A 22,743-nucleotide genomic window follows, 5' to 3' on the forward strand; every position below is an offset into this window, starting at 1 on the left:
GGCTCAGAGGTTAAGAGCAATGTCTGTTCTTCCAGAGGTCCTGAGTTCAATTCCCAGCAACCACATGATGACTCACAACCATCTATAATGAGATCTGGCTCCCTCTTCTGTTGTGCAACTATATATGCAGGGAGGACACTGTATACATAATAAATAAATCTTTAAAAAAAAGAAAAAGGCAGTGTAGGCTCAATTTTCTTAGCAATTATGTTTTATTATCTGAGGGTACCTCACTTATAAGGAAAAGGAGATTAAAGAATACAGTAATTGGGGCTGGAGAGATGGCTCAGCAGTTAAGAGCACTGGCTGATCTTCCAGAGGTCCTGAGTTCAATTCCCAGCAACCACATGGCAGCTCATAGCCATCTATAATGAGATCTGATGCCCTCTTCTGGTGTGCATGAAGAAAGTGTTCTCATATATATATATAATAAATACATCTTTTAAAAAAACATTAAAAAATACAGTAATTAAACCATAAGGATATCATAATTAGCAGGATTTCTTCTGCCGGAACCTGGAGCAACCAAACCCGAGCCTCAGCTGGAGCCCCGAAGCCTCCCCTTCTCTCTAGGAGCGTTGCAAAGTGGAGCGATGAACAGCCAAAACTATCCAAGTCTCCAAAGGCCCCGCCTCCTCTTTTTGGCTCACATTTATATCCCCTCTCAGAATTTGTTCAACGATGTTTTTCAGCTGGTTAATAACCAATCTCCCCCACATGGTGGTTTGACTTCTAAGGGGATAAACATCACCTGCTCTCTCACAAGTCTTTTTCTCATCCCTCACTTGTGATCTAAACAGGAAACATGTTTATCTCTCCTTCATTTCCCCCTTTCTATTAAATAAGTTATATACAACAAAATAATTATAAGAATTATCCAGTAAGTCACATTTACAAGGGCCAGTCAGTCTATTTGTAGTTAACAATTTTTAAGAAATTATTCCACTATCTATCTATGCTACTGATTCTTATCCTAATGTTTAAAGTTTTTTTTTTAAACTAAACTTATATTAATACTGTGGCTATCTAGTCTTCAACTGTGGAGAGCCACAGATAGCAGCACCCCCTGCTGCTTCCCCGGCACAATGCGCCCCCTTTTGCGCATGCACAGTGCGCCCCTTTTTGCGCATGCACAGTGAGTAAGCCTTATGCGCATGCGCAGTGAGCAAGCCCCTTATGCGCATGCCTGAAGGCATGGCGTGAGGTGGCGTGATTTGAACAAAGCATGGCGTGAGGTGGTGTGATCTGAACAAGGCATATCGTGAGGTGGCGTGATCCGAATGCACCAACCAGGAGTGACGACGTGGCAGTTTCTGATAGGACAGGCACACTATAAAGGTTCTGTGGGAGCTTTTCCCGGGGTCACTCCAGGATCCTGAATAAAAACTGCTGCAAGAAGAGTTCCCGGTGTTGGTGTCTTTCCTGCTGGACGGGAGCGGCATCGACATTCAACCCCATCAGAGAAGCCAGAAGGAAAAACTATCTAATATGAAGGAAGTGCAAACAAGCAACTTCCAAAAGTATTGACAGGACAGTAGGCATGCATAAAGGTGCTTGCTGACATCCTGAGTTCTAGCCCAGACCCCACAGGGTGGAAGAAAAAGACCTCCACATGTGCATGGTGGCACAAGTACGTTACATACACAAAATAATGTAAAAAATATAAATTATACATATATACAAACAAATCAGGCATTACCAAAGACATCTTACTTTTAAAGTTTCCTTTTCCGAGGAGGCTGATGTGTCTCCAGATCTGCTCTGTGGGATCACTTGAGCTAAGTTAGGGAGAATATAGGTTACAGTTTACTTTTTTCTCTTTGCTTTGTGATGCTTTGTAGGGTCCAATGAGAGTGCCTTGCACCACCGACGGCCCTGACTCACCAGCGTCCTGCTCACCAGTAAGTCAGGGCATTCTCCTGACATATTTATCAGGTATTAGCACTGCACACCTAAGGTAGGTGATACCAGTCACTGTCACTCAGACCAGTCTCAGGCATGCTGTGTAACACTATACAGTTGCAACCATCTGTGCTGAGCTTCCCAAGTGTCTGGTCCTAACAGGGAAGCAGTTTCATGACCTTCTGCATCAAGTTCTCAAGGCTTTATTTCAGTCTCTCTCCTGGAAAGCCACTCCTACAGCAAGTATCTGAACTAGTCAGCATCTGCCATGAGACACGGTCTCCAGGAGAGAGACTCTGAAACAAAGCCTCCGTGATCAGTTCTTGGCAGTTTAATGCACTGCTTTTGCTTTTTTGTTCTTAGGCAAGATCTTGAACTCTTTCCCCAACTCTCTGCCTCAGTGTACATATGTGCTGTAATTGCAGGCATGAACCACCACAGCTGGTTCTCTCAACTTGTTTTTTTCTGTCTCATAGAGAAAATGGTGATAGATGCTTCTAATGTACACTTGCTTCTTCCAAAAGCTGACTTTTTAAATATGTCTGTGATCTCTTTACCAGTTTTATAAACTATACTCTTTGTAAAATGAAATACATAAGTGGGGTGGTTTGAGTAAGAGCGGCCCCCACAGGCCCGTACTCAGCAGGGAGCGGCAGTATTTGAGAAGGCCAAGGACAGAAGTGAGTCACTGCGAGTGAGCCTTGGGGTTCTAAAATCCCATGCCAGACCCAGTTTCATTCACTCTGCCTTCAAATCAGGGTGTAGCTCCGAGCTCCATCCCCAGCATCATGCCTGCCATGCCTGTCGCCATGCTTCCCTCCATGATCATAGCGGGCTAAGCCTCTGAAACGTAAGGCAGCCCCCAATTAACTGCTTTCTTTATAAGAGTTACTGCAGTTATGCTGTCTCTTCAAAGTAATAGTGACTAAGACAATAATAATCTCCTTTAACAAAAATCATCAGAAACAGAAACACTGCCTAATGCTTTTATTGTTTCACCAGATATGTCAGTTGCTAAGTCACATCTCTAATTTCCAAAACACAGACCAAAAGGCTTAATTTAACCACGTGTCCTAAGTACACAAAGCTGAAGTTATACCAAAACCACATCTTTTCTTTTTTTTTTTTTTTTAGGTTTTTCTTTTCTTTTCTTTTCTTTTTCTGAGACAGGGGCTCCTTGTTGTAGCCTTGGCTGTCCTGGACTCACTTTGTAGACCAGGCTGGCCTCTAACTCACAGCAATCCTCCTGCCTCTGCCTCCCCAAGTGCTGGGATTAAAGGTGTGTGCCACCAGACCCAGCAAAACCTCATCTTTTCAAGGAGAAAAAAAATCAGAAAATGCCACCACATGGTTTTAAAACACACACACATGCAAACATATGGGAGGGGTCTCCATGAGTGCCCTGTGGTAAGCCAGCAGTCTGGCTCTCTCCTGCACCCCAGGACCCTGGAACCTCGTCTCCTGGGACTGGCTACTTACATTTACCCTCATACATTTAAAGCAGAGTACAGCCTTTTCCAAAACAAAACCTTCTTTCAGAACAACTTTTTCCAAAGTGTTTAATATGATGACCTCCATTTCTATAAGAGACTAGACTTTCTAATCTTTCCCACCCAAACAGAAACACCACTACTCTCCACTCTGAGAAAAGGCAGAAAGACAGACAAGCCCCTGGGGTGCAGCAGGAATAGGACGCAGCTGCAGGGACGCCTCCAGCAGGCCTCCGCCACTGCCCACAGCAGTCAGGGGCTGAGCACAACAGGCTTGTGAAGCTGGTACAGGAAAGTGTTCTTCCCTCGGCTGCCTTCCCTGTCAGCCTGGTCCATGATCAGCCTCGGATCCACCTGGTTGTGCAGAGAGGAGAAGCAGGTCAGTGCTGTATGACAGCTGACTACACATCATGTTCAGAAAGGTATGTGCACACAGATACGCATGCATAAGACAGCAAAGGGTTCTATTTTTCAAAACCATTTGCAGGTGCTTCTCCACTTTTGTCATTTACCCCACATATCTCATTATCCATTTTAATAAACGCTGTAAGGGTTTCAAATTCCATTGATTTGTGTGTGCACATGTATGCATGTGTGCATGTGCCACAGTACATGTGTGTGGTCAGAGGACAGCTTGTGACAGCGGCTCTCTCTTTCCACCATGTGGCTCCAAGGGGTCATCAAGCTAAACCATTTTGCTGGCCCTGATGAAACGTTTTTTTTTAAAGATTTATTTACTTATTACTTATACAGTATCCTGCCTGCATGTAAGCCTGAAGAGGGCACCAGATCTCATGAGAGGAGACGGTTGTGAGCCACCATGTGGTTGTTGGGAATTGAACTCAGGACCTTCGGAAGAACAGCCAGTGCTCTTAACCTCTGAGCTATCTCTTTAGCCCCTGATCAAACATTTTAAACTGATGTTTAATAACAAGGTAACCTTACTGAGAACTCTTCCACACACTGTGTATACGTGGGAGCAGTGACTTGACTGTACTTATTTAAAACACCAGTTTTCTAAAGCACACTAATTTTCAAATACATCCCATTACTGTGCCAACTTCATGGACCCTGCTTGACAAGCTGGGGCTGTCTGCAGAAGTCTGTGACGACAGCTGGTCCAGTGACATCCCTGAAGAATCCACAGAGAGAAGACACTCACGGGCACAAGGGGAGGCACCATGAATCCAAATGGGTGGAAACGGAACATCCCCAGCGGCTCAGTGTGGGCGAAGGTAAAGGAAAGCCCTGCCCCACCTGCAGCCTACGCGCATCTCCTGGCTCTACAGCTGAAGCTGAGACCCACCCCTCTGTGCCCTCCCCTCAAACAAACGCAACTCACTCCGTTTTCCAAGCCTTACAGAGAAGAAATGTTGAGGTGGGGAAGGGGCATGCTGCACCGCTGAGCTGAGCCCCCCAAAGTCCTATGCTGCAGTGCTGGTCTGCGGTGAGATGGAGTCAGGAGGGTCAGAGGCCCTGAGCCTGTCTCCTGTGCCCTCTAGTGTGGCCTGGTAGGCACAGCACACCCAGAACTAAGGCGCAGGGCAGGGGTGCTAGTGCTGCGGCCTGAGCAGCAGCTCACTCTTGCTTCCTCCCAAGGCTACAAACAGAGGGCGCCACTGAGAAATGGCTGTGGGCTCCAAGGCCACCTGCTGTCCTGGGTCCTAGCCCATGTCCACCCACCCGTCTTCCCCTCCTTCTAGCGGCAGGCCGCTCCCATGGGCACCGATTCCACACACCTGGTTCCACTCGTAGGGCTTTTCATGCCATTTAGGAGTAATCTTCTCTCGAGGCTTCAATCGACAGAACAAGCTGAACATTTAAAAAAGAAAATAAAATGTTTTGCTATTAGCTTACTTTCCATTACTTTTGTTGGTTTTTGTTGTTGTTTGTTTTTCAAGACAGGGTTTCTCTGTGTAGCCTGGCTGTCCTGGACTCGCTTGGTAGAGCAGGCTGGCCTCGAACTCACAGGGATTAGCTTGCCTCTGCCTCCCGAGTGCTGGGATTGCAGGCGTGCGGCCCCGGCTTTCCACTGTTTTTTCTAAACAAGGTTTTGCTTTGTAGCTCAAGTTGGCCTCAGATTTACTACACAGTCCAGGCTGGCCTCAAACTTCTAACCCCTGCCACAGTCTCCTACACTGGGATTATAGGCACGCACCACCACATGCAGCAAATTATTTTAATTATTCATTAGCATTCAAAAACAGTGGGCTTTAAAAACAGATATCTGTGTGTGTATTTAAAGTATGCAAGTATCCTAGAATTAGAACTGTAATGGGCTTTCAAAGTATCAAAATTTATACAGTTAGGATATTTTAATTTCTACAGTTAGGATATTTTAATTTACAGCTGATTTAAAAGCAAAGAATAGAATATAACAGACTTTAGGGAGATTATTATATACATTACCTAAAATGTTTTTTAGCAAAAAATTTAGGAGACATGCCAATCAGGAGACAAGAACATGTGACTCTATTCAGGAAAAAGGACCAGTGACAGATGGGCAGTGCACAGACACAGAGGAGGGACCAGTACACAAGACTTCAAAGCAGTTGTGACAGATACAGTAACAGAATTACAGCAAAGGAAAGACTTCAAACCTGATGGCAATGACAAAAGAACAAGAAGAAAAGAAAGAAAGAAAATTTAAAAATCAGCTCAAAGAAAAAGTAAATTAATTAATTAACCTTAAAATGGAAAACTATATAAAAATAGAAATTCTAAAGCTGGGCAGTTGTGGCTCACACCTTTAATCCCAGCCCTCGGGAGGCAGAGGCAGGCGATCACTGTGAGTTTGAAGCCAGCCTGGTCTACAAAGAGAGCCCAGGACAGCCAGGACTACACAGAGAGACCCTGTCTCAAACAAACAAACAAATCAAAATGAAAGAAAGAAATTCTATTCTATAAAAAGTAAAATAAACGAAATGAAAATTTCCCAGATGTTATTTTTAAAAGATTAAATATTATGTGAAAGACACAGTCTAAGGGGCAGTGAAGAAAAAGACTGAAGAAAACTGATGCACGCTTCAGAGAGCACCCATTAGCTGTATGAATGGGCCATTGTTTGTAGACTACATACAATGCAACAGACAAAACAGATGTGTCACATAATGTCTTCATGAGCAGAAACAGGCTGGAGCTGAGTGCTCACCCTAAACAGGCCGTCTGTACACCACCTTAGGCTCAGAGCCCACTTTGGAAGAGGAAACAGAAGGGAAAAGAGCCATGGGATGCTGTCTTCAGGGCATGACACAGCTCTTGTCTTGATCTCACAGCAGTGACAGTTGCCTGCACTGGGCCTGTCAACAGTCACTCATGCTCCTGGAAGGCGTGGCCTACCCCTCAGGCCGGCACTGTCTTGAGTTGGGTGCTCAGTGGTGAGCCCATGAGGCTCCAATGGGCAGCTCCAAACATGTGCTCACACAGAAGGCCTGGTGAAAATCAGTGGGTCACAAAACAAGAGGGGGAAGCACAGGCTGTGGGGAGGGGAAGAACGGCTGCAGTGTCGGTGCTCAGAGAGGGAGAGAAAACAACATACTATATATTTGTACCAAATTGTCAAAGAAGGAATATAATTGATTAAAAAATAAGACTAGTAAGTTTTTTTTAAATAAAGATTCTTTTTTAAAAAGATTTATTTATTTATTATTATGTATACAGCGCTCTGCTTGCATGTACTCCTGCAAGCCAGAAGAGGGCACCATATCTCATTACAGATGGTTGTGAGCCACCATGTGGTTGCTGGGGATTGAACTCAGGACCTTTGGAAGAGCAGGCAGCGCTCTTAACCACTGAGCTATCTCTCCAGCCCCCAAGACTAGTAATTTTTAAATAATTTATTCAGATTACATCCCAATTGTTATTCCCTCACTTGTATCTTCCCATTCCCTCCTCCCTCCCTCTTTCACCCTATCCCCTCCCCTAGGTTTAAAAAGCAAACAGGCTACAAGTAGAATAGACAGACACACATGCAAATGCCAACTCGGGGGCAAGAGTAGCCCTGCTAGCATCAGACAGCATGGGCCTCAGAGCACTACTACTGCTGGAGACTAGAGGGGCTATGTCACAGCAGGGCAACGAGCTGGCACCCAGGAAGATCTGAAAACCCACTGGAACCAGCCAGTCGTGTTAGGAAGTCACAGGGTAAGAAATCCATATGCAATCATTTTCTGGAAATGAACAAATCAGAATTAAAGCAATTTTGTTCACAGTGTTGTCAAGGGACTAAAACAAAATTATACAGAAGCCTAGGATCTGCGCACTCACAGCTAATGCAATGTTAAAAGGAAGGAAAGGGGACTGCGCAAACACCTTCATGGCTAAAGCACTTGCTGAGCAAGTATGCAGACTGGCCGTGACAGGCTCACCTCTGTAATCCAGCACACACTCTGTGAAGCATGCAGACTGGCCGTGACAGGCTCACCTCTGTAATCCAGCACACACTCTGTGAAGCATGCAGACTGGCCGTGACAGGCTCACCTCTGTAATCCAGCACACACTCTGTGAAGCATGCAGACTGGCCGTGACAGGCTCACCTCTGTAATCCAGCACACACACACACTGAGCAAGCACGCCTGCCACATAGAGATAGAAAAGAGGTTCTGTCTCAAACAAGATGGAAGGTGAGTACCAACAGCTGAGGCTGTACTCTGATGCCAAAGCACACACATAAACACAAGTACAATAAAGAAACGAGAGACCATCCTACAGTCCCACTTTACTATTAAGATGGAAAATTTCTCCAAATTCAACAAAACACTGTCCCATCCAAGGGAGGCTTCCTTGCAGACTGACCAACCAGTGATGACAATGTGGACACAGAAACAGGATCATGACAGTAAACCCAGGCAAAGAGAACACAGTGTGAAGGCGGTGCTGCCTGGCTCCAGACTTACTAGGTAGCCACAGCAAGCAAGACAGTGAGACTCGTGCCCACAATTTTATAAGAAAGCACAAAGGTCAAAGGTCACTAATCCCAGTATGCTGGAGGCTGAGGCAGAACATTAGGGTTTGCACCAGGCCAGCAGATAGACTGCAACTCCGACTCAAACATTAACTATAGAAAACACCAACAGAGGGCTAGAGAAAATATTTCCCAATAGAGGACCTTCTGCAATCCAAAGTGAGAAGGCCAAAGTCTACGTGGGCAGACATTCACCAAGACAGATGACTGGCTGACATGACAGATTATGGCCTACATCCCTAGCCATTAAGAAGTGCACAGTAAAACCCATGAGGTCACCAAGCAGCACCAAACAACGCAGGTGTAACAGCTCCAGCCTGCTGCTGCTGCTATGGGGATGCCGAGAAACCGAAGCATCACATGTGGGAACACAAACATACTTTTTAAAAATACAGTTTAGCCATTTCAAAATGTTAACTTATTGGCCGGGCAGTGGTGGTGCCCACCTTTAATCCCAGCACTCAGGAGGCAGAGGCAGGCAGATCTCTGAGTTGGAGGCCAGCCTGGTCTACAGAGTGAGTTCCAGGACAGCCAAGGCTACACAGAGAAACCCAGCCTTGGCGGGGGAGGAGAAAGAAAAAAGAAAAACAATAATGTATTATTTTGTGTGCAGGCATACTCATGCCACAGCATTCATGCAGAGGCCAGAGAGCAAGTTTCAGAGTTCATGGTGAGCACTTTACCTGCTGAGCCATCTTACCGGCCCCAGTTTGGCACATGGTGTGGCGGCCCATGCCTATAGCCAGGTATACAATTGTACCATTGGTTTGTTAAAGCTGACACAGAGGATGGAGAGATGGCTCCATGGTTAAGAGCTCTAGCTGCTGTCCCAGAGGACCTGGGTTCAGTTTTCAGCACCTAGATGGCAGCCCACCAACACGTTAGCTTGAGGGGATCCAGTGCCTTCATGGACACCACAGGCATGTGGCACAGACACACATGCAGACAAAACACCCATGCGCATTTAAAAGAAACTTTTAAAAAGTTTTTAATCATGCTCGCTTCGGCAGCACATATACTAAAACTGAAATGATACAGAGAAGATTAGCATGGCCCCTGCGCAAGGATGACACGCAAATTCGTGAAGCATTCCATATTTTTGATACCCTATGAGCATATAAAGGGGGAGGAAGCCCTCCCCAGTCACAGTCATAGGGGAGGGGAGTAAGGGGAAAATGGGACGGAGGGATGAATGGGAGGATACAAGGGATGGGATAACCATTGTGATGTAATATGAATAAATTATTTTTAAAAATCTGAACCCCCCCCTCAAAAGTGCAAGGAGAGAATTAAAACCACAAAGTTGACCTATGACCTCCATACATGTGCAGTGACACACATACACACACACCATATACACACAATAACAATAAACATTTTTCAGTGCACACACAAGAAAGTTTTTAGTTAACATAAACCTACCAGTAAGACCTACGAAATCTGTCCCTGGCTGTCCACTGAGCAGGTGAAGCACCAAGTCACAGGAAGACAGAACAGGGTTCTTAGTAACTGCGCACACCAAGCAAACACTGGAAATACTGTGGCCAGCAGGAAGCAATGCACACAGTTACACACACACACACACACACACACACGGACGACACAGGAGGAACAAAGTGCAAGAAGCTCAGAAATACTGAGTGAGAAGCCAAACTGGAAGACTGGCGAGACTGCCTCAGAGACGCAGAGTAGGCTGCGGCCGCCTGGCTGTGGTGGAGCAAGAGCTGCAGCGCCAGGAAGGAGGAGCTAAGGGGTTCTATGGGATGTGCTGAGGTGTGGTTTACACACTACCAAACCCATTTGCTTTACACAGTTGTGCACATGCCACCACAATTCAGTTTAAAGTATTGCTTAAGCAAGCAGCATCTGTGGCCTACCCCAGGAGCCTTGCCTGAGCGCCTGTGTCTAAGTTACTGCATCTTAGAGCAACTAAGAACAATATAAGAACTGACTGGATGGCCACGTCCCCTTGATGGGGAGGCCCGATGGCACTCGGAGGAAGGATAGCAGAGTACCAAGAAGAGACTTGATACCCATATTTTTGATACCCTATGAGCATATAAAGGGGGAGGAGGTCTCCCTCAGTCACAGTCATAGGGAAGGGGATTGGAGTGAAAGCGGGAGGGCGGGAGGAATGGGAGGATGCTCGGGATGGGATAGCAATTGAGATGTAATATGATTTTATTTTTCAATTAAAATAAAAAGAATGGACTGGAACCAAAGATCCCCTCCTGTGGATGGGAAGAGGAAAGCCAGCTGCGGGGCACAGTCCCACGGCCAGTGGTCCCTCCAGCAGCTGCTGTGGCTTGGCCTGCACACGCCCTGTGGTGTTGGCACAGAAGATCCTGTTCTCCTTGTAGTATAGGATGTTCCAGACGCAGCCCAGGCTGTGAGTAGCTGGTCCTGCAGCGTTTAAGCATGCCTGATCCTGAACTATATACAAATATAGTATCTGTTCGTTTGTTTTGTTTTTTCAGACACAGTTTCTGTGTATCCTTGGCTGTCCTGAACTCACTCTGTAGACCAGCCTGGCCTCGAACTCACAGTGATCCACCTGCCTCTGCCTCCCAAGTACTGGGATTAAAGCATATGCCACCACCGCCTGGCCCTAAACCATTCTTAGACAGGCAAGTTGGGTCAACGGCGCCTTCTCTAGCAAGGTCAATGAATGAACACTGGGAAGTAACGGAAGTATACAGTAGGATTGTGCTGCCTAGCTTTATGTCAACATAACACAAGCTACAATTATCTGGGAGGAAGGAAAACCAATTAATAAAATGTATCTATTAGATTTGGATGTAAGGCATTTATTTTCTCGATTGGTGACTGATGGGAGGAGGGCTCAGCCCCTTGTGGGCTGTGCCGTCCCTGGGCTGGTGGTGCTGAGGAGACACGGGCCACTCAAGCCAGGGAACCAATTCCCATCACCTATGTCTCAAACACAAGGGCACCAGGTTTATAAAAGACACATGTCAATAGCTTAAACCACATACTGACCCTCACACACTAATAGTGGGAGACGTAAGTACTCTAACTCTTGCCAATAAAATGGTCATCCAGGCAAAACTAAACAGAGAAATGTTGGTGCTAACTTTTCACCCAAACACAGAAGAATATACTTTCTTAGCACCTCATGGAACTTTCTCCAAAATTAACCACATACTTGGATACAAATCAAGTCTCAACAAATAAAAGAGAATCAGAACAACACCTGTGGCCTACCTGACCACAACAGATTAAAGCTGCACATCAGCAACAACAGGAAGCTTACAAATCCTCAGAAACTAAACAACTCTCTACTGAATGTAAAATGGGTCAAAACAGAAATTAAGAAATTAAAGAAGACTGGGCACAATGGTGCACACCTTTCATCCCAGCACTTGGGAAGCAGAGGCAGGGAGATCTCTGTGAGTTCAAGGCCAGTCTAGTCTACAAAGCAAGTCCAGGACAGACAGGACTTTTTCTGTGTTAACAACATTTAGTTTCAAGCTATGTTGCTATGACAATCATGTAAACACAATTGCTTTAGCCCTGGGAATTGATTAAGAAATAATAATCAGGTCATGTTGACCATTGCTTGGAAATTGATTTTTGCTGTATTGCTTTATTGTAGGTTATACAGAACTGTTTGTATTTTTTTGTTAGATTGGTTTATTGCTCTGTTTATTTTTAAAGGCTCTATTGATTGTAAAAATGAGAAAACCATGATGTAATAATCCGTAATAGAAAAACTGAATTTCACTAGTACTAGGGTTGGCCCAAGGATGGGGAAAGCAGAAGAAAGATAGTGTTCTCCTGGGCTGGAAGACCTTTTAGTTTGCACTGCATTTTATACCTGGGTCTTTTCCCCTCCATTCCTAAATCTCTCCTCAACAACTAGTTCCTCTAGTTAGTTGTTCATCCATAGCCAGCTGTTCCCTACCTGCTCAATTCTCCCTACCATGGAACCAGCAATACTTTCTCTTCTCTCTTCCCAGAGCTGGTCTGAAGGACAGACCTATAACCATGGCGAAAACGAAGCAGTCACTAAAAGTCTCCAACCACCACCACCACCACCACCACCAACAACAACAACAACAACAACAAAACAATCCCAGGGCCAGATGGTTTTAGAACAGAATTCTACAAGACTTTCAAAGAGTTAATGCCAATAGTCCTCAAATTATTCACAAAACAGAAACAAAATGGACATTGTCCATTTCATTGTACAGGCCACAGATACCCTGATACTGAACATAGAGACCCAACAAAGAAAGAGAATTACAGATCAATTTCCCCTATAAACAAAAATGAAAAAAAAAAAACCCTCAATAAAATGCTTGCAAACCAAATCCAAGAGGACATCAAAAAGATCATTCACCATGGTCAATTAAGTTTCATCCCAGAGAGGCAGGGATAGATCAACATACTTAAATTGATAAATGTAATCCACCATATAAACAAACTTAAAGACAATTCAGTCATGATAAAAGTCCTGGAGAGATTAGTGATTCAAGGGACACACCTCAACACAATAAAGACAGTTAACAGCAAGCCCATACACAGTATCAACTTCAACACAAAGAAACTCAAAGCAGTTCTACTAAACCTAAGAACAAGGCAAGATTGTCCACTCTTTCCATACATAATCAACTTGGTATTTGAAGTCTTAGGTAGAACAGCTGGAGTAGATCAAAGGGAGACAAATTAGAAGAGAAGAAGTCAAAGTATCTTTATTTGCAGATGATGATAGTATACCTAAATTCCAATGGGGAAGTCCTATAGCTGATAAACACTTTCAGCAAGGTAGCTGGATACAAAATTAACTCATAAAAATTAGTAGCCCTCCTATATACAAATGGCAAATGGTGTGAGAAAGAAATTTAGAATAAGGGACTTGGAGAAACAGACAGACCTTGTTAGGAAAGGGGAATAAAATAGCTAGAAACAGATGAAAGTGCAGGGGACTGAAAAGGAAGGGAAGTGCTGCGAAGAGAATATGGAGAAAGCTAACATTAAGAGACATTAGAGGAATAGTATGGAAACCTACTACAGTAGAGACTTCCTTAAACACACACACACACACACACACACACACACACACACACACACACACACGGTGATTTAAATGAAATTTCCAAATAATGGGGAGACTGTGTCCCAAATGGCCATCTCTTGTCACCTAGCAAAGCTTCCAGTACCAGGACTGGGTTACATCTAATTGAGTTGTTGGTCAAAGGGGCCTCATGGGAATCCCCAAACCACCCAGGTTGTTTATCTCCACAAACTGACAGCAAGGCCCCATTGTTGAAGATGGCACCTATACTGAACATGGAGATGTCAAGCTGGTGCCCACACAGAGCCTTCATCCCGGGGTTCCAGGATCATTGGTACAGGAAGGTGCTCTACACACGATCAAGAGAGTCGCAAACATAAAGCCAACCACAAACCCTTTATCTACAACGGTGGACTGCCTACAGGACACTCCAGGGCAATGGTGGCACAAGCGTGTGGGGGTAAACAACCAGTGTCTCATCTGACTTAAGGCCTGCTCCACAAGGTGTACCCTATACGCAACACTGTTTGGGTGACCAAGAACCTGAGACTAAAGGAGACCAGGGACTACAATGAAGTGTTACTCTATTATTGGGAAAAAAAGTTAAATACAAATAATGCCCTTAAAGTAAGAAGTGCTTAATTGGGTTTTTTGTTTTGTTTTGTTTTGTTTTTGGTTTGGGTTGGCTTGGCTTGGCTTTGGGTCTTGGTCTTTGGTTTTTTAAGACAGGGTTTCTCTGTTTAGCTTTGGATGTCCTGGACTTGCATTGTAGACCAGGCTTACCTTGACTTCACAAAGATCCCCTGCCTCTGCCTCCCGATTGCTGGGATTACAGGTGTGCACTATTGTGCCCAGATCATTTCACATTCTTTAAGGGGAAAAAACAAATATTACTGGTCTAAAAAGAAAGAAATAAAGAAAAAATGCTGTGATAAAATTACTTCTAGTGGAGCTGGGTGTGGTGGCACATAGCTGTTAATCCCAGCACACAGGAGGTGGAGGCAGGAGGATCTCTGTGAGTTCGAGGCCAGCCTGGTCTACAAGAGTTCCAGGACAGCCAAGGATACACAGAGAAACCTTGTCTTGAAAAACCAAAAAAAACAAGCAAACAAACCAAAAACCCCAACATGACCTCTAGTGACATTCTGAGATTAGTGCCTTGCTCAGCTAGCATTAGAGAAGCTTCTCCTTGCAGCAATGGGAGCAAATATGGAGACCCATAGCCAAACACCACAGTGAGACCCTGAAACACTCAGCCCTACATGGGAAGTCTCCATAAGTCCCTCCCCTCAGAAGGGGAGGAGGAAAGAGAGTAAGAGGCAGAGGGGTGGGGACCGCAGGAGATCAAGGCCGTCATCATCAACATGGCAAACGCGTGTGAACTCAGACTGACGCAGCACGCACAGGGCTGCGCTGGGTTCTCTGTGTAGATATTTATGGCTTCCACTTTAGTGTTTTATGTGATTCCTGAGTGTGAGGATGAGTGTGCCTTTAATTCTTGTGCCTTTCACTTGGGCTCTTTTTCCCTTCTGTTGGTTATATCTTGTCCAACTCCAAAGTGATAATTTTTGTTTTATAGCATATTGTTTTGTTATATTTTTGAATGAATAAATGAAAACAAATCTTACCACTAGGGTAAAGATTAGCAACTCAACTGTCACATATACCCGCTGGGAGAGAGAAAAGTCAATTCTCTCCACTAGAGCAACACTGGGTACATCAACCACTCCCAGGCCGCCCTCACATTCAGGAGTAGTTGACCCACAGATAAAGGACTCCACAGTTTTCGTGGATTTTCATTTGGTTACAGTTTGGTGGGTCTTGTTTTTGTTTTTCTTTCAGGACATGGGTTTTTTTTTTCCAGATTGTAGGGGCTTTTGTTGTTATGTTGGGGTTTGTTTTGTTTAAGAAAGAACTTAAAGCTGGTGAGTAAGGGGGGGGGTAGGATCTACAGACTTGGGGGAGTGGAAATATGATCAACTATATTTAAATTTTTAAAAATTTTAAATAAAATATTAGAAAAATGAATAATTTTAATTATACAGTTGTCCATAAACTGTCAATATTCTTTTTTTTGTCTTTAAATTGTCTGTATTCTTGAAAGTAAATGCTATTAAACTAACTGGTTCTGCAACTTTAAAAAAATGATTTAATTGTTTAAAACAAATCTACCCAACAAGGGGTGGCAGTGCTATACGAAAACAGGACATCACTGTTCATGACCTGGATCCCATGGCCACATATATAAGTAATTTATACATATCAAAGCTCGATTCAAGCTACACACACACACACACACACACACACTGGGGAGGGAAGAATACAAAACTAAATGGTATGATGGGTGGAGGCAGAGGCAGCCCACTGAGAGCACCAATGGATACCCGGTGCCCTCTAAACTCTGGTTGGGAATGGAGATGCCAAAAAGAGACGAAAGGTACAGTGTGTCACTAGCACAGGGCGATAGCACCACTCTCTGAGGCCCCCGTGTCTTGTCCTGCTGTATAGAACACTCTCTTTCCCGTGGATCATCAAGACTATTCTGCCTTGCCCAAACCCCAGACGGTACAGACATATGGAATGATACGCCCACATTCCAATGCCTCCAGAGGTGCCCCAGCCTTGGAATCCCACTTTAAGTAACTCATCTGTCACATCCAAATAATTCAGAACATCCACACATCAAAGTAACGAGATACACACACATACAAAGGTTATATATTGCCTACTATAAATCTTAGCAGTATGTCACCTGTAACTTACCCTAGAAGTTTCTGGCGTGCATTGTCCTGTAACTGTGCAATTCTTTCAGGCCCAAGACACTTCAATCCATTTGGTCCATCACACACTAGCTTGTTGATAGCAGCCCTGAGAATATTAATCTGTAAATGAATAGTGACATACTATGTGGCTACTTATTGCTGCATTTCATTCCACTCAAAGCTCTGCTCTGTGCATCAGTCAAGAGTCTAGAGAGCAAGCAAACAAGGGACACAACACTGCAGAACGCGGAGGCCCATCAGCCCACATCAATCTCTCTTACACTTGTCGTAGCTAAGAAACCAGAGCCGGGACGCTGCTACCAATGCTGGATTGGCCTGGATCCCATCCATTTCTATTAGCATTCCACTTCTCCAGGACCCAGCTCCAAGAACCGCACTGAACTTACCACATCTTCTCTGGTATAGGATGGCTTCCTAGTCTCTTCTTGATTTAAAAGCCTTGGGCAATTGGGAGATGTTCTGGTTGGGGATTTTGTAGCATGCTCCCCAGTTTAAGTTCGTCATTGCCCAGAAGGGATACACTATCCACTCCTCACACTCCATAGGTAGGCCTGCATGCATCGTGGGATGTGGCCATGACAGCTTGGCTGAGGACTCTGCAGGGCTTCTTGGCGTCCACACTCCTGGCACATTCAGCCCCACATGTTCTCAGAGACACACAACCCACCCGAATGCCAAGCAATTTTGCAGGGGACAACCATCTTTCCCCCACTGAATTATTCAATCATTTATTTCTGTAGCTAGACACATGGGTATTTTCTACTCCAGGTTATAATTATTCATCAATACTGTCTCACCCTGCCCAGCGTGCCCACTGGCAGCTTTCCCTCTCACTGGCTCTTGCGTCCTTGGAGCGCCCGTCCCTCCTGGTGCTGCAGCTACTCTGGGCACCTACAGTTCCGGCTCCACTCGCACAGTAAGAAGTTTCTTCAAGTAGCCATGGACCCCAGCTTGGGTAATCCCACGAGAAAACTCATGCTGAGTGCCAACTGTGTTCTCAGTAGCCCTCCCCGAGCTGGACGTTACATATGGGCAGGTGGCCACTTTCACAGGTACTAACTGTGGGGTCACACAGCACCTCTGGGTCAAACTAGTCTTACTTGCTTACGTGTAACCCCTTCCTAGTAACAGCTGTGGCCCCCAACCCCATTCCCTTATGGAGCCAACCCCAATAATAAGGATAACTTCAGCCCCGCTGACTTGCGCCTCTCTAACCCACAGCTCCAGCCACAGCACTGTGCTCACCTGAGCTCCCTTTCCTCTTTTTCTCACACTCCTTTTCTTTACTCCTTGGACATGAGTATGTGTGATGTTTGTGACAGTTATGTGTACTGTCCCTTTCCACACATGCATCCCAATCCTGGAAGACTGATACCCTGGTGTGTGTGTGCGTGTGTGTGTGTGCATGTGTGCATATGTGTGAGTGTGTGTGATATATTAAAGCCTTCTGTCTGGGAACACTCAGAGGTGGGAAAGGCATAATGTGTCCTCTACCTTCATCTCTTAGCATCACTCACTCCCCTGTCTCCTGGCAACTACTCACCTCTTCCTGTACAGGATGTCTTCTCAACAGGCCCACACACACACACCCTGCACTGCTAGTCTATGTCAACTTGATACACAAACTAGACTTATGAAAGAACAGAACCTCAGTTGAGAAAATGCTTCTATAAGATCCTATTGTAGAACCTTTTCTTAATTAGTGATTGACGGAGGAGGGCCTAGCCCACTGTGGGTGGTGCCATTTCCTTTGATGATGAACAGCAATATCAAAGTATAAGCCAAATAAGCCCTTTTCTGCTCTAATCTGCTTTTTGGTCATGGTAGGGTTTTTGTTTTGTTTTGTTTTTTATTTTGTTTTGTTGGTCATGGTTTTTTTTTTTTTTTTTTTTTTTTTGGTTTTTCGAGACAGGGTTTCTCTGTGTAGCCTTGGCTGTCCTGGACTCACTTTGTAGACCAGGCTGGCCTCGAACTCACAGCAATCCGCCTGCCTCTGCCTCCCGAGTGCTGGGATTAAAGGCGTGCGCCACCACGCCCGGCGGTCATGGTATTTTATCATAGCAATACTAATTCTAAGACAAGCTGGTACCAGGAGTGAGGTGTTGATGTGACAGACCTGACTGTGTTTTGGGGTGGATGGTGGAAGGACTTTGGAACTTTGGACAAGAAAAGCCACCTAGTTTTGAGAGCTCTTCTGCAGGAGCTTGGAAGATAAAAATGCTGAGAGCAGGGCAGACGATGGAGGCCTGGCTTGTGAAGTTTCAGAGGGAAGTTTAAAGACTATTAGGGCCATTTGCTGTTTTGAATTGAGATCTGAGATTCTTGCATTCTGGTCAGCTGGGGCTCCAGAGTCAGCATAATTAACAAGAGGCGGGCACCACCGAAGTGAAACCTTTACATCACTGGGGTAACTCATGCTGATCAGGTAGAGCTCAGAAATTAGTGGCGACCTAGTAGAGACCAGCACCGCTGACGTGACATCTTCTGGGAAGTGTTTCCTGAGAGTCAGCACACAAAAGCTGTGTTCCAGACATGGCCAAGGTTGTACCTTGTGCTGGCAGTTGAACTTGGTAGTGTAAGAATCACCAAGGTGGTGCTGGTTTTGAAGGCATGAAGGGGTCATAGACAGCAGCTGAAGCTCGGCACTTCAAGCAGGCAGAAGAGGCAATTGGTGAAGATGCAACCTCAAGTCATACATGGTGGCACACACCTTTAACCTCAGCACTCGAGAGGCAGAGGTAGGTGGATTGCTGTGAGTTCAAGGCCAGCCTGGTCTACAAAGTGAGTCCAGGACAGCCAAGACTACACAGAGAGACCCTGTCTTGAAAAACAACAACAAAAAAGATGCAGCTTCAGTGGCAGTTAAAGCCCAGGACTAGTGGGGTCCTGCAAAGGAACTGGGTTCGGCACCATGAAGGGAGCCTATGAAAGGCCATTGGTCAAAGTGCAGCCCAGCTGCAGGAGAAAACCAAGCTGACAGCAGTGTGTGCCAAAGGCAGAGCTGGAGCAGTGACCCAAGCTCCTTGGAAGAGCCCAGAAGAAGGTGAGTGAACCCCAGCTAGCCAGACACTGGGCTGTTTACATTGCTGGAGTTTGGTTTTGGTTGGTTCAGGCTGTGACTATGTCCTGGTTCTTCCCTCTTAATTTTGATTTTCGCAGGAGCCCAGAGCTGACTTTAACTTTTTAAAAGAGGTTTTGGGTTTTTAGAGAGAGGGTTTCTCTGTGTTAGCCTTGGCTGTCCTAGACTCACTTTGTAGACCAGGCTGACCTGGAACTCACAGCGATCCACCTGCCTCTGCCTCCTGAGTGCTGGAATTACAGGTGTGCACCACTATGCCCGGCTTGAGATTTGATATTTTATTTTTATTGTTTACATATATTTTATTAATTTCTTCATATTACATCTTAATTGTTATCCCCTCCCTTGTATCCTCCCATTCCTCCCTCTCTCCCACTTTCCCCTTACTCCCCTCCCCTATGTCTGTGACTGAGGGGGACCTCTTCCCCCTGTATATGCTCATAGGGTATCAAGTCTCTTCTTGGTGAAATTTGATATTTTAAAGAGACTGAAGTTTTAATGTGTTTGAATTTGTAAAAACTGTGGAACTTTGAAAGTTATTTATGTTTTTAATATGACATCTTGGGGAAGAATAAGAAAGGAAAGGTGTGGCTTAATAGTGATATGTCTGTGTGCCAAATTGACAAAGGGTCAGTTGTTCTGGCTACTTCTATGTCAACTTGACACAAACTAAGAGTTATCTGAAAGGAGGAACCTTAATTGAGAAAAGGTCTCTATAAGATCCAGCTGTAGGGCGTTTTCTTAATTAGTGATGGATGGGGGAGGGCCACTGTGGGTGGCTGATCCCTGGACTGGTGGTCCTGGGTTCTACAGGACAGCAGGCTGAGTGTGGTGGTCTGAATGACAACGGCCACCGTAAGATCACAGGGAGGGCACTATGAGGAGGTGTGGCTTTGTTGGTGTCCAGTTGCTCAGCCTCTTCCTGCTGCCTGCAAATGTAGAACTCTCAGCTACCTCTCCAGCACCAAGTGGATCCAGTTTAATCTGATAAGAGGCCAGTCCTCCATGGACTGCCCCTCTGCAGCCCACGCAGAGAACTAGGGCTTCTCGTGGCCCTGGCCTTCTGGCATAGTCACTGTCAGCATTATGGACGTAGCCTGGGGTGTGCAGTCTGGTTGCAAGCATCTGCACCTGCATTTTCCTCACAACATGCCAGCTGACAGCATCTCATTTGTTCATCTCCCTCAGATTTTACTTGGTTGCTTGTTTTACTAGTGAATGCAGGAGTTGCTAATGTGTGAGTACAGTCAGGCATGTAGTAAGTGTCTTCACCAAGTATGCAGCTTTTCTTCATGGTCGTACCAAGATCTTGGCAGAGCCAATTGACCTTTTATAAACAGAACCTCTGATATATATAAATCCACAGACTTGTGTCAAACCCAAATTTACAGGTGGGCCCTATTTGTTTCTAGAATGTTTGTTCTCCATTTTAAAATGAAGTCTGTGATGAAGGGAATACAGAGGAGCAAGTCCTCCAGTCCTCGTAAGTCTCGTGTGAAGGCAGCTGACATTACAGTCAAGTGACAACTGTACTACAGAGGACCCTGACAGCCCCTGTGCTCCAGGCTTAGGACGGCGTGGCTCAGTTGTTCCTTCCTTCCCTGTCCTCACACAGCTGCTCAACTCTATCATGAAACTTCTGAGAAAAAAATGTCCCCCCTACAGCAGCATTTCTCAAGGTATTTTAGAGAAGGGTCATTTCAGGTTTTGGGTGTTATTGTTTTTTGTAAATGCAAACAGATATAAATTGCTAGAATAAGCATATATGAAAGCAAAAAAATATTTTCATTAGCACCAACCCACTTGATTGGCACACTCTGAAAGCCTAACCTGGCTGCACAGGTACACCAGCTGGCCTGGCACAGCGATGGATCCACTGGTGGCTGCTCTCCAGGGCAACGGCCCCCAGCCTGCTGCAGCTAGGCCAAGTCGGGGCAGGGCTTGTTTCTTTTTTTTTTTTTTTAATATTTTTTTTATTAATTTGTTCATATTACATCTTGATTGTTAGCCCTTCCCCTGTTTCCTCCCATTCTTCCCTCCCTCCCACTACCCTCCTGCTCCCCTCCCCTATGTCTGTGATTGAGGGAGACCTCCTCCCCCTATATATGCTCTAAGAATATCGAGTCTCTTCATGGTAACTTGCTATTCTTCCTCTGAGTGCCGCCAGGCCTCCCCATCCAGGGGACGTGGTCAGAAAAGGGGCACCAGAGTTCGTGTGAGAGTCAGATCTCACTCTCCACTCAACAGTGGAGAATATCATGTTCGTCAGCTAGGTCTTGGTTGGGGTTTGAAGTTTACTGCCTATTTCTCCTTGGCTGGTGCCTTAGTTTGAGGAGGACCCCAGGACCCAGATCTGCCTGTCATAAAGTTCTTCATGTAGGTTTCCAGGACCCTGTGAGTCCTACTATTTCCCCATTCTTCCATGCTACTCTCGCCTAAAGTCTCAATAGGATGTCCTCTCCTCTGACCCACTTTCTTGGTAAGTAAAGTTTTCCATGGGACGTATCCCTTGGACTAGTGTTTTGATATAAGTGAGTATATACCGTTTGTCTCTTTCTGCTTCTGGGTTAACTCACTCATTATGATAATTTCTAGGTCAATCCATTTGCCCACAAATTTCGGGAATTCCTTGTTTTTAATAGCTGAGTAGTACTCCATAGTGTAAATGTACCACAGTTTCTGAGTCCATTCTTCTACTGAGGGACACTTAGGCTGTTTCCATGTTCTGGCTATTATGTATAAAGCAGCTATGAACATGGTTGAGCATATGTCCCTGTTGTGTGTTAGGGCATTTTCTGGGTATATTCCAAGGAGTGGGATAGCTGGGTCTTGAGGAAGCCCTATTCCCATTTTTCTGAGAAAACGCCAGATAGATTTCCAAAGTGGTTGTACTAGTTTGCATTCCCACCAGCAATGAAGGAGTGTTCCTCTCTCTCCACATCCTTGCCAACACGTGGTGGCATTTGAGTTTTTGATCTTAGCCATTCTGATGGGTGTAAGGTGGAATCTCAGTGTCGTTTTGATTTGCATTTCTCTGATGACTAACGAGGATGAGCATTTCTTTAAGTGTTTCTCAGCCATTTGATATTCCTCTGTTGAGAATTCTCTGTTAAGTTCCAAGCCCCATTTCTCAATTGGGTTGTTTGGTTTTGTGGTGTTTAATTTCTTGAGTTCTTTATATATTTTGGATATTAAACCTTTGTCAGATGAAGGGTTGGTGAAGATCTTTTCCCAGTCCGTAGGCTGTCGCTTTGTTCTGTTGACAGTGTCTCCTGCCTTACAGAAGCTTCTCAGCCTCATAAGGTCCCATTTATTAATTGTTGACATTAAGGCCTGGGCTTCACGATAGCCACAAACAATATAAAATATCTAGGAATAACTCTAACCAAGCAAGTGAAGGACTTATTCGAAAAAAACTTCAAACCTCTGAAGAAAGAGATTGAAGATGACATCAGAAGATGGAGGGATTTACCTTGTTCGTGGATCGGGAG

General features: G+C 45.0%; 1 protein-coding gene across 2 annotated transcripts in view; it reads right to left on the reverse strand.

The window, feature by feature from the left end:
• Window positions 1-2,861: 2,861 nt before the first annotated feature.
• TDRD9 (tudor domain containing 9) overlaps window positions 2,862-22,743 on the reverse strand; it is a 111,055-nt gene continuing 91,173 nt past the window's right edge. For both annotated transcript variants that reach the window (XM_084791753.1, XM_084791752.1), the window contains 3 exons: window positions 16,154-16,272; window positions 5,132-5,204; window positions 2,862-3,746 (listed from right to left, as the gene is read on the reverse strand). In XM_084791753.1, coding sequence (XP_084647879.1) covers window positions 3,645-3,746; window positions 5,132-5,204; window positions 16,154-16,272 — 294 coding nt within the window. In that variant the 3' untranslated portion in view covers window positions 2,862-3,644. The remainder of the gene's footprint in view (window positions 3,747-5,131; window positions 5,205-16,153; window positions 16,273-22,743) is intronic.

This window comes from Acomys minous (assembly GCF_964271855.1).
Source record: "Acomys minous genome assembly, chromosome: 8".
Classification (NCBI taxonomy): domain Eukaryota; kingdom Metazoa; phylum Chordata; class Mammalia; order Rodentia; family Muridae; genus Acomys; species Acomys minous.